The sequence below is a fragment of the Callospermophilus lateralis genome, chromosome 7, assembly GCF_048772815.1.
Source record: "Callospermophilus lateralis isolate mCalLat2 chromosome 7, mCalLat2.hap1, whole genome shotgun sequence".
Lineage (NCBI taxonomy): Eukaryota > Metazoa > Chordata > Mammalia > Rodentia > Sciuridae > Callospermophilus > Callospermophilus lateralis.
Window position 1 is genome coordinate 28,666,034 of NC_135311.1, and position 12,883 is coordinate 28,678,916.

The 12,883-nt window shown below is 42.6% G+C and overlaps 1 protein-coding gene across 2 annotated transcripts in view; it reads left to right on the forward strand.

The window, feature by feature from the left end:
- Positions 1–10,503, forward strand: part of Cfap276 (cilia and flagella associated protein 276) — a 60,386-nt gene extending 49,883 nt beyond the window's left edge. Inside the window, exons 1-5 of one of the 2 annotated variants that reach the window (XM_076863131.1) lie at positions 4,618–4,698; positions 8,532–8,648; positions 9,315–9,430; positions 9,905–10,026; positions 10,417–10,503. In XM_076863131.1, coding sequence (XP_076719246.1) covers positions 4,618–4,698; positions 8,532–8,648; positions 9,315–9,430; positions 9,905–10,026; positions 10,417–10,487 — 507 coding nt within the window. In that variant the 3' untranslated portion in view covers positions 10,488–10,503. Of the gene's footprint in view, positions 1–4,617; positions 4,699–8,531; positions 8,649–9,314; positions 9,431–9,904; positions 10,027–10,416 lie in introns of those variants that run through there. The other variant, XM_076863132.1, reaches the window with a different exon arrangement.
- Positions 10,504–12,883: the final 2,380 nt, after the last annotated feature.

Below are 12,883 nucleotides of genomic sequence, written 5' to 3' on the forward strand. Positions count from 1 at the left end.
TTGAAATGCTACTGATTATCACAGAGGCAGGTCAAGGTACTAACTGTTCTATTTTTCTTTTATTTTTTTCTTTTGTTTTAACCACTGAACCACACCCCCAGCCCTTTTTAATATTTTATTTAGACACAGGGTCTCACTGAGCACTGAGTTGCTTAGGGCCTTGCTAAGTTGCTGAAGCTGGCTTTGAACTCGCCATCTTCCTGCCTCAGCCTTCCAAGCTGCTGGTATTAGAGGAGTGTGCGAAGGCACCGGGCCCAACTCTTATTTCTTTTCCTATCCGCCTCTCTCCTACCACCCTGCATTGTGACCACACATTAAACTTATGTCATCATTTATGGGTCATTATTTGTGTGCTTAACTTTTCTGTCTACCAATATTTCTTGAGCACCTGTGATATGTCAAGGTATGGAGTAGGCTCTTTACATGTGTCCTCTAATTTAATTTAATCCTTACAACATCCCTGTGAGATAGGTATCACCATCCTTCTTTTACAGATCAGGAATCCAAGACTGTCAAAAGTTAATTGACTTGCGTTGTTAGTAAAGGGCAGAATCATCACTCACTCAAAAAAAACTTATTCCAATCCATGTCTTCCAGATTGCTCAACCCCAAGAGCTTTTCAATATAGATTGGGAAGTCCCTTTGGGGGCAATTAGCACTCAAGCCTCAGGACAAGGGAGATCATGTTAAAGGCAGTTTTCTATTCCTCTCTCATTTGATTTAGATCCATTGTGCTATGGAAAACAGACCTTTGGCTCTTAGTTAGCACTTCGCCTGAGCTAGCACAGGTTAAAGAAATGATTCATGAAGACAAACATCATACAGGATGTTTAGTTCCACTGGTGACCCTGATTATTGTAAAACTGTGAAAAGAACGCCAAGCTCCAGCACACGTCCAGCAGGGTACAATTCCCAGTTCTTTGCCACCTCAGTTTAGGCCTCAAGCTAAACCTCTCTTTTTCCTGATTAGATCCAGAGAGATGTTTCGAAGATGGACTGTATATAGCATTATTGTCATTAGGGTTAGCCTTGGCCTGAAAAGAGTCCCGGCCATTAACACCCAACACAAGCTCACAAGAAATTCATATGAAGATTAAGAACAGAGATGGGCTAGTCTACATTGGACTAGTTTTTCCCCATTTGGGGATTGGAAGCCCCCAAACTTGTTGGATCAGTTCATATTGCCAAATGAAGAATACTGTAATAATGGGTTTATTTTCTTCCTTATTATTTTGGCGTGGAGGGTGCTCAGCAGCCACTGTTTGCTCAAGGAGAGTGTAAACAGAACTTGTTGATGCCTGTGGCCAATGAGCTTGCTCCTAAGAAATTTCCAGCCTAGCGTGAGGTATGGATCTCCTAGCCAAGAAGCTGAGCAGGGAAAGGGGTTAAGTGACTATTTTGTGTTTTAGATGTTACTTTTTCCCTTTGATCCTCAAATCAATCTAAGGCAGGTCTTACTGTAATGCCCATTCTACAGAACCAAAAATGGTATGGCAAGTAACAGGACTGGACTCCTTGCATGTTGAGCTCCACACCTTTCTACTGCCTTAATCTCACTCTTTATGGTAGTACCATTTGCTTAAGCAAATACTGGTTATTTAAACAGGACTAAAGGCAAAATTTGCACACAAATTAGAGTTCTTAAATATCTATATTTTTCCTTCCCTCCAAACTAAGATGATACAAAGTGTTTAATGTCTTCAATATTTCATATTCTCCATAGTTAAACAAGATCTCAATAAGAATTGGTAATTTTCCACAAAAGGAAATGATAGTGTTTTATTCTTAGGCAAGTGGGCTTGTTTGGACTCTATTTTAGTTGGTTAGACCATAGGCTAGAAAGGCCAGAGAGCTAGTCACTGACAGTATCATCCTCTTCCCAAACATCTTTACAACATGTCATAAAGTGATGTGGTAGAAAAGTAGATGGCTTGGGGCAAGTCGTTATAGGGACTAATAAAAGTTGTCAAAAGTCCCACTGACTGGGGTCATGTTTGACATATTTATGAGTCTTTGAAGCCAAATATCTTTATTCAAGCAAAAATCCCTTTCATTTCCTCATGATTTTCTATGTGGTAGACAATTTAGTGCTCAGAACACCTTCATAATTATATAAGCTGATTTTATATATAGAGAGAGAGACATATATAGACAGTTATATATATCAGTTAACACCAACAACTTATAAAGAATATTTTTTAACCCCTTAAAATCTTAGTTAAGACTTACATTTGAGATTATTTTTACAGGGCTGGACTCTGGTGTATTTTGAAGTCTTTCACATTTCACAGAGATAACAGAACTTTTATTTTGCCTTCCCCAACATTGTTCTTGTAAATATTTTATCATTGCCTCTACCATATGGTTTTTTTAAAAAAGAGCCTACCCAGAGCTCTTTCAATGATATAGAAATTATTATTTCAATAATATAGAATTACTGAATATTATTACTTCTAATGCCTTTTTGTTTCTCTCCACAAAGGGTTTTTCAGAAGTCATTTTTGGTTGGAAGACATTCATTCATTGCCTATTGTCTGAAATATGCCAACATTTGAAAAATACCTTGAAAAAGACTTATGACATATGTTAGCAGATGTCCAGAGAGGGAGAGTAGAGATCGGCAGAAACTTCATGTACAAAAACTTAAAATATGGTTAAAGGTGGAATGTCCTAAACACTAAACAAAGTATGCTGGGGGCGGCAAGGCTGTAAAGACGATACATTTAACAGCCCAAAAAGTAGCTGGGTGTTTAATATGACACCAGAGAGTTGGTGGGAGTCCACAGTCCCTCTCACACATCTCTCACCTTCACATCCACCTTTCAAAGTATGATTAAACCACAAAATTACTACTTCAGTCCACTACTTTTCCCCCACACCCCTTTCTAACTCCTTTCTTATTCCACTAGCTGCCTTTCCTCTTTCTGTTTTGCCTCTCTGTACATAATCTTTTGTTTTCGACCACTTTACAGGCAACTTCACCCCATCTGGAAAACAATTCATGTTTTCTTGCTCACTCGTTCTGAGTCCAGGGACCCTGGTCACTCCACTTCTTGGAGCTGGGCCCTTTCTCCTTGATCTCAGCACCCCAAGCTGTGTGAGGGTGATCTATTTTCGTGAGTCCTCCAGTGGGCTGGCCTCCCCATGATGCCAGCCTGCTGCTCTTCCCTCCCCCATGCCTCATCCCCAAAGAAATCTAAACTCTGTGGTCTACTGAAACTGTGCCTGGGTCCCCAAGGTCTCTGCCTGGATCCAGGATCTTACTAAGCAAAAGTGGGGTCGGGTTGAGGGGTGGACAGTACCTCTTTGCAGGCGTGAAGCTCCTGTCCGGTTCCCTGGGTCACCTGGAAGGCGGTCCCAACCCAGAGCAGCAGCCACAGAAGCCGGAGTGTGCGCCTCTCAGTTCTTCCTCTGCCTCTGGCAGAGGGATGGTGGCTGTGACCGGGCTCAGCCATAGCGTTGTCCTGAGCGAGCGGCAGTAGCGGCTCAGGTGCTGCGGCGGCTGCTTCGGCTGGCAGAAGGCGGAAAGAAAAGGGGAGGGAGGTAGACAGGGGGAGGATGCAAGGGGCTGGGCTCGCTTCAGTCACCTCCCTGCGGCTACGCGAAGGCCGCCCATCCTTCCTCCTCCCTCCGTCCTCTCCTCCTATCCACGTCGCCTTGACAACCGCATCCTCTCTCGCTCAGCGCGGGTGGGGCAGGGACCACGCGCGCCTCTGCCGCTCACCTGCCGGTCTCCATGACAACCGCCGCCGCTGGCACGAGCGGGGTGAGAATGCACGCGCGCGGGCACGCCACCGGCCCAACAGGCGGGCGCAGGGCTCGCGCAAACCACGCGATAGAAAACATCCTCCAAGCCACCGCCAACGATTCACGTTTTCTACTGCCCTTCCGGGCCAGGGGCTATTTCTGAGTAACTTTAGTCTTGCAAACGTGGCATGTGAAGCCATAGAAGGTTGAGACGCCATCTCTACCTTCCAAAAGGCATCTCCCAAAAGACTGGCCCCAATACCTATGACCTACTGCAAAAACCACTTCTGGGGATCTTTCATCCACCCGTCCTTGTATTTACAATCGACTCTTTGAGCAACCCTGAGGTTTGCATGGTTAGACCGAGTACAAGCAAGGAGTTTGCCTTAGCCGGCAATTTCCCAAGCACCACACGTGGGCTCTTGGGTCCCTTGACATCACTAATTCTCTCGCTGTTTTGAAAATAAGAAGCCATTTATTAAGTGAGAGGGAGAAGGAAACTTCTGGGTCATCTTTTAGGGCTTCTTTCCGCAACTGACATCTTTTGCAGAAGTCCTGTACGGAGAGATACCGTCGTTCCTCCACTGAGGCTCAGGAAGGCAGATCTCGGGTAGGGCTCCCAGGCAGCTCGGCGGCGGCCCCTTTCCTAGGCATTCCCAGCAGCTTCCCCACTAAGGGCCTCCCAAGTTCAGCCGCCAGGTGGCGCCTCTCTCGAAGGAATTCATCTCAGTCACAGATGGAGGAGCAGTTGCCGGGCAACCGAAACTGGGCGTTCCAAACAATTGGGACCCGGGATCCTCCGCGAGCAAGGCTGAGCTGCATTTGCTCCCGTTCCCATCCTAATAAGAGCTTCTCACTCAACTTTTAAGCATGCCTCCCACCCGGGACTCTTTCCAACAACCTACATTAGATAACGACGACTCCCTCTTGGGAAAACGGCCGGCTTCTAAGGTACAATGCGTATGCAAAGGCTTCCAAGGTTTCTTGCGCCAACTCCCAGTAGGGTTGCCGAAAGTCTGTTGATGTGAGGGGCAGAGATGGTAACATGAAGAACCTCTGGTGAGGCCACTGAGTTCGGTACCAGAGAAAGCGGTTCTGGCCTGGTCTCCTGGTCCCCACGTTCAGGTTGGCTGACATTTTGAAAGTGCCATTGAGCAGAGGGAAGGACCGTTCTAGTCTAGAGGAACAAGGGGTTATTGCAGCTCAAAGTAGGGATTAGTACAAATAATTGGGGCTCAGGTTCCACCAAGCTACCCTCTTCCCTTGTTTGGAAAGCTGTTCTCTGAGGAGAAATGAGATAGGAAGTAGGAGAGAGTTCTCTGAAAGACACCAGGTTGTGCTTCCTACTTCTGTCTTCACAGCATCTGTCTTCTGGTTAATGCCAGAATATGTCTGTGTAGCATGATGTGGTCAGTGATCTGGGAATTTAGAGGATCTTTTCTGGGAGAAGTGTTTGGGCTATTTGAAGAGGTGAAAAGGTAATTAAATGGTAACTTAGGCTTATTGACCATATCAAAGAACTTCCTCTTATTCAACATTTATTAAATACCAGATGTGTAAGGTACTCTGATAAATACTTAGTGCATATAGATAAACTAGGTAGAGCTTTTGCTCTCAAGAAACTCTAGAAGAAAAGAGATCAGCAACAGCAAAAATGCTTGCACAATGACACATGTATTGTGACAGAGTTATATGTAAGGTACCCAGACAACCAGTAACTTGAAAGAACACTTTCCAGAGCAGGTGAATTTTGACATCCAATTATGAGTTAGTTGGGCTGGTGAAGGAGTAGATAGAATGTTAATCAGAAGGAAAGAAACAAGAATCAGGCATTCAAGGAAAAGAAAGTATCAGATGTATATATGGAAAGGAGAGAGAGGTTGGCCTGTTTAGGGAACTTCATAGTCTGTAGGAGCTGAAGTACCCGTGTGAAATGGAAGCATAGAGTGATCAGTGCTGGGGAAGTGACCTTGGTGGTTTGAGTACTGTGAACACAATGCTAATTGATTGGGATTTCATCCTCGATGTGTGGGAGTCACGGGGGGGGGGGGGATTTTAAAGCACTGGAGTGATACAATCAGATGGTGTTTTAGAAAACACATGTGACAGTGGATTGGGTAGAATTGGACTGAGACAAGAGGGATCAGCTAGAAAGCAGGGTCAGCAACTTCCATGAGGAAAAACAGTGGACCTACATCACTGTGGCAGTGATGTAGGGGGTGGCCATAAGGTGCAGATTTGAGGAAGATGTAAAGGATACGATAGATAGGGCTTGGTGGCTGACTGGATATGGGTCCAAGGAAAGGAGGCCAATCTAAGATAACTCCTAGAGTTTTGATAGTTTGTTACCATTCACTGAAATGAGATGTCCTAAGGAAACAGGTTTGGGGAGAAAGATTGAGGCAATTGTATAGATGTTGTTTTTCTGGTGCCTATAGAACATTTTTGTTGAGATTAGTTGAAGGCAACAGGATTGAGAGTTCTGGACTGAAGATGTAATTGGGAGACATAGAATCTATATGGTAGTTGAAACCATGAGAGAGAATCAACTCATCCAGTGAATGTGAGAAAAAGAAAAGCAGACCCTAGACCTTGGAGAATACCACTGTGTCTAGGCCAGAGAGAGGGAAACTGAGACATAGAAACCATAAGCAAACCAAGAGGAGCTGAACTCACAGGATGGAGAGAACATTTGAGAAAATTCAGAGTTGTCGTGCCAGAAACCACAGTAATCAATTAAAATGAGGAAGGATTCTCCTGATCTAGCCACAGAGATCCTTGATCACCAAGAGCAGTTTCAGTGGGTGCTGGAGGCAGAAGCCAGACTGCATGGGACAGCAGAGGGGATGGGAATGGGGAGGAAGTGAAGGTAGTCATCTTCTTGAAGAAGTCTGGCTCTGTAGAGAAGGTGGCAAAATGGTAGCTGGAGCATGATAAAGGAATGGGAGGCAAGATGGAAGAGAAGGGGCCAAGTGCAGTGGCATACAACTGTAATCCGAACAGCTAGGAGGCTGAGACAGGAGAATCACAAGTTCAAAACCAGTCTCAGCAATGTAGCGTGAGATCCTGAACAACTTAGCAAGACTCTGTCTCAAAGTAAAAAATAAAACTGGCTGGGTTTTAGTCGTTAAGTGTCCCTGGGGGTTCAATCCCTGTACAGGGTGGGGGGCAGGGGAAGATGCAAGTGGTACAGGTCTCTGAAGCACACACACAGGGAAGGTCTGGGTCCAGGGAGACTACTCTTGAGTAAAATGGGCTCCCTTTCCCTGTGAAGGAAGAAAAGTGAATATGTAGGTGGCCTTTGTGCTTGACAGTCTCAACTTTCTCAGTGAAAGGCAATCTCATTCTTAGGCTGATAGAGATGACAAGCCTCGTGCAGACTTCAAAGAGAGTGGGAGGAAAGCTGCCCAAACACACAGCAAGGGATATCTGAGCCTATTCTTGCATATTTTATATTTGCTGGGGTTTTTTTTATTTCAATTTTCATCTGTCAATGATAGGACAGGGCTCAATACTACTGTTCAATTAAGGTCTAACTGAGCTAAGTCAAACAACTCTTTGCCATATTGAGGGGAATAAAGGTTACAACATTGGATATAAGTTGACTGTTTCTAATCCACTGTAGTTATACTCACTGGAATTTCAGTCATTGATTCATCCAGTATCATTTTTCGAATATCATTTGTTAGGTCACTGTGCTAGGTCCTGGATATACAGTGGTGATATGGCATTTTATATGTAATGAAGCAATTAACTTGTGATTTACACATTCATGCTTGTGGGGCTTATTTAAAGTACTATTGTTCAACGGGTTTTTTTCTGACATGCCTTCAATCAATATGTGTTATTCAGCTTTCCATCACTGTGACAAAAAATAACTGACAAGAACAACTCAGGGGAGGAAATTTATATTTTGGCTCATGGTTTCAGAGGTTCAGTCCATGGTTGACTAACTCTATTGCTCTGGACCTGAGGTAAGTCAGAACGTCATGGCAGAAGGGTATGGTGGGGGAAAGCTTCTCAGCTCATGGCAGCCAGAGAGCAGCAGAGGGACAGTAAGGAGCCAGGGACAAGATATAATTGCCAAACTGCGCCTCCAGAGACTCCTTCCTCCAGTTTGCCTACAGTTACCACCCAGCAGTCCATTCAAATTGTTAATCCATTAGATAACCCACTGATGAGGTCACAGCTCTCGTAATCCAATCTTGTCAACTCTGAACATTGCTGCATGAGCTTTTTGAGGGACATACCTAGATCCAAACCTAACACAATGAATGACACATCCTTGCTTACTGAAAGCTTTTCTCACCTACTTAAATGTTGCACTCCTGATTTTGCCCCAGATTGCTTCTCATGGCACTTTCCCCACTCCCAGCTATAATACTATGCAATCCTCAAGAGCTGGCTCTCCCTTTTGGTCAGACTTCTTGCAGGCTTCAACTACTGAGGCATACAGACAAACCCTGATCTTTATTGCTTTGTTCTAAGCTCTCCTCCCAAGTTGCACACTTCTGATTTCCTGCCAAATGAATTAGCAGTCTCACCTTTTCTTCAAACTCAGGACGCCAAAACCTGAGCTCATCATTTTCCCTACCTATTCCCTACCCTTTACCCAGCCCTATCCCATTTCAACTCCTTTCTCTGTATTCCTGGCCCATTTCTTCCAGTTCTAAGAAAACCTAGGAGTCTTACCCCACATCATTCTTCTTTTTGCAGATGTCCCTGATGCTACCATATCAACAAGATTTTCTATAACTAGGCCATGGGTGTTTTCTCTTTTGCAGAAATTGCCACACAAGAACCAAACTCACCTTGATCAACAACAGGAACCCTGGAGTCGACTCAGCTCAACTCCCACAATCAACTCCATAAGGCGGGATGCCTATTTTTTTAATCCCACGGTACTATAATTGAAATATTACTTATCTTTCTGTCCACTTATGACTCATGAATATCCATTAATAATGCAGGTAGCCTGACCTGACTGCTTCATCATCTTTCCTATTGGCCCCAGTCTGAGATCTTACCAAATCCAAAACCAATTTATCTATCAAGTCACAAGGCTTGGGTTTTGCTCCAGGCAGTTATCTGCAACAAGTCATTTTTACTAGATTTCTTATATTCTTTTTATTAAAACAAGAACTGAATATAAGGTCAAGTTTATTAAGCCAAATTCAAGGACAATATTGCCATGTCACCACTCCTTGAAAGTAATCATAAGGAAGACGATTTCTTTTCTTCTTCTTCTTTTTTTTTTTTTTTTTTTGTAGTTGTAGATGGACAGCATGCCTTTATTTATTTTTAGGTAGGGCTGAGGATTGAACCCAGTGCCTCATACGTGCTAGGCAAGCATTCTGCCACTGAGCTACAGCCCCAGCCCAAGGGAGACAATTTCATATTGACAAATTAGGAAGTCATCATTCCCGAAAATTTAGTGTCATAAGGAGTTGGTAGATTTCAGGCCCAACATTTTATTTCTGGGGAATAGTCATGAACCCAACAGAACTTGGCTAAAATGGAGGCACAAGTGACCGAGTTAACCCTGGGGGAACTGACTTCCCCTGTAGATACCAAAGGATGACCTGGATTTCCGCTTAACCACCTTGTATGACCACCACAGTGGGGCATTCAAGAACAAAAGTGAGATCCTGTTACACCAGGAGACTATCCAGGACACCCACAAGTAAGTGGTAGAAACCCCCTTTGGTAGATTGCCATCCAGTTATACAACGTGAAATGTCATTGATAGCTACCAATTTGTGCACAAAGTTCTCTGTTTTTACATCTATCTGTACTTTCTGTATTTTAATTGTCTAAAATGAGTAGAACCCATCCAAGATTGTACTCATCTGTATAAATGAGCAAAACTTTTCATTAATTCCAAAGGGAAAAAAGACGCTTTGTCTACTTTAAAAAAAAAAAAATACATATATTTATTTATTTTTTCTAGTTGAAGACGGACAGAATACCTTTATTTTATTTATTTTTATGTGGTGTTAAGGATCGAACGCAGTGCCTCACACATGCTAGGCAAGTGCTCTACCACTGAGCTACAGCCCCAGCCCTGTCTACTTTACTTTTGAGGTCTTGGCAATTATCTTTCTCTCCTCATCTTTCTCTGATTACTCTCCTTTGTTTGCCCCACACCATCTTCTAGAACCAAGTGCCTGTCTGGGGAATGTTTACCCCTTCCTGCTCCACCCCCCATCACTTCCTGGACCATCAGACACTGGATTAATCCTAAGAAGGAATGTATCCACAGCATCCAGGGATCCATAGGTGAGGGTTAGAAAATTTGAGTGGGCAGATGAGATAGTGCAAGTCTTCCTGAATGGACCCAAGAATTAGATTTGAGGCTAATGGCTGGTAGGGAAGATCAGGGATTACTGAGGGTCTTGGAAAGCAGTGATTAAATTGGTAAATATCACACTAATACCAGGAGACATGTTGACTGTAGAGCTAGGAAATTTATTCAATTTTTCAGAGCCTCTCAGGTGAGCCTTAGGTTTAAGCAATAAACATTTTCAGCAGGGAAGACACCTGGGAGTAGAACTATACCTCCCATCAGTCCTTCATATGCCAGTTTTCCAGCTATTGTGAAAATTCTATAGTTCCTATAATGTACTGCTGATTAAAAATTCAAGCTCATCCCTCTTCTCTTTTCTCCAGTGTCTCCTCATACAGCAGCCACCAATGGTGGTTACTCCCGAAAGAATGACGGTGGTTTCTTCTCCACCTAGTGTTGACAGGTCAGTGGACTGTGGACATCCTGCCATCTATTTTCATTAAATAGATTTGTGCAAAATTAAGCATGAAATGTCCGTTACTTATAACTGTGAGGTGCCTCTTGTCTGCTCTTAAAACATGGGACAGAAATTTCCCAACTCCTAGAAAGGAATCCTATTGGATATATTTGCAATTTTGGAATTAGTCTTGCTGAAGAGATAAAGATTTAGACTACAACAACATTGTTTTTGGCCGGACACAGGTATTCACATGTTGCAGATTGAAGTTAATCTAACCATTAAGAGCTATTCACTCAACATTTCTTGCAAATCTTTGAGGAAACAAAACTTAGCCCACTCTCTTGAGGATCTTATGGAACACTGTAATTCTAGAGCTGTAAGTAGCATTAATATTTGTGCTAAGGTCATACTTTATACATTCAGACTTCTTGGGTTTAGTCATCTGCTAGATTCTACTTTTCTTAGAAGGTTCCATCTCCTTGGTTCTGGCTACTTGCCATTGTCCAATCTCTAACGCTGCTTCTGTCTCCTTGCCTGGTAGCCAACTCCCTTTCCTTGTCAATTTGTGCTATAATATATAACTTGTGTTTACTTTTATAACATCATTCAAAACTCTGACTGGGGATACAGCTCAATTAGTAGAGCTCACATGCACAAGACCCTGGGTTTAATCCCCAGCACCACACACCAAAAAAAAAAAAAAAAAAAAAAAAAAAAAAAAATTGGTGTTTGGGTTTGAAGGTGTCTAAAAAATAATCCTTTAGTGTGGTTTCTAAAATTATAAGTCACTCCCAAGAACCTTCTGTGTTCATAAAGACTGGTCAAGAAATGGCCCAAGGATCTTTTAAAATACTACATAATATTCATTTTAAAAAAATAGATTTTTTTTTAAGTTAAAAGCTAATTAAATAAAATAAAAACACAAAGAACGAAGTCATCCAGTCACAAGCAACTTAGCTAGACTTGTCCCTCCAGGTTGTACATGTACATATACAATATCCCATTTTGTGTGACTTAAGATTGTAGTATGTATCATGCTTTTCCACACATCATGAATATTTACCAATTTAAAATCCCAAAGCTACATTAGCATTTTTGATAACCAAAAACATAACACTAATTGTCTAATTGTCTGACAATGTATGCATTAATTCAGTTGTGAAAGGGTTTCTTCCAGGTGCTCAGATGTAGTCCTTAAACCAAACTTTCCATTGGGACCTTCTATTTAGATAGTATTTGCTGGCACAGGGCAATATTAAATTTCAGTTCTCATTATTTAAAATAGCTAAAGTTGGTAGAGAGGGGTGACTCCTTGGATAATCAATCACCTGATGTGCAGTTAACAGATTATAATACCACTGGAGATGTAGCTCAGTGACAGAATGTTTGCCTAGCATGTGTAAGGCCCTGGGTTTGATCCTCAGCACAAAAACAGAATTTATTACTATTGTCCATGTTAAAGCTTTTAAAAATACAGACCCTGTTAAGGCCAAGATGGCCATCTCCAGCTTAGTACCCATGTGAGGCCAATGAATGGTCCTGAAATCATCTCCTTAAAAGCCACGCCTAGCCCTCATTCTTGAGCTAGGCATGCTGTTGAGAGTTCAGAGCAATGGCAGTTCTCTTGGGGGGGTGGGTAGAGCTTGTGGGGCTGGATTTCCATGGCCTCTGGGTGTTCCAGGATTAATCTGAATGAGGCTCACCCTTCCGCTCTGGAAAGTGGTTCATGGTTGGAATAAGAGGAGCATGTTTGGAATATATGATAAAATTGGAGTCCTGGGAAACTGAAAAAAACACTCTAAACTTAGGCCCTATATGGCTTCAAGACTGGAAGAAGAAGAAGAAGAAGAAGAAGAAGAAGAAGAAGAAGAAGAAGAAGAAAAAAAGACTGGAAGAATGAACGGATTGCACCATTGTACCTGAAAGAAGAAATCATTGGAAATCTAATGTTGATATCAGGCAAAACCCTTAACAAATGTATCTGCTATCTCTATATACACTTTAACAGACATGGGGAGTATGGGTAGAAGGAAGGTTGGAATTTGTGGAAAAGGCACACCATGGAAAAGAACAGGACTTCTATAAAGAAAGTAATAAAATGGGCTTCTTTGGAAAAAATAAATATAAAAATAAAGCCTTCTGGCTGGTACCACCATCTTCCAGTAATTCACCAAAATGACAAAGGTAAAGAGGAGAGGAACCTGATATATTTGTTCTCTAGGCCTTTTAGAAAACATGGAGTTGTTCCTTTGGCCACATACATACAAATCTACGGGAAGGGTGATATTGTAGACATTAAGGGAATGGGTGCTGTTTAAAAAGGAATGTTTTACAAATGTAATAATGGCAAAACTGAGAGAGTCTACAATGATACCCACCATGCTGTTGGC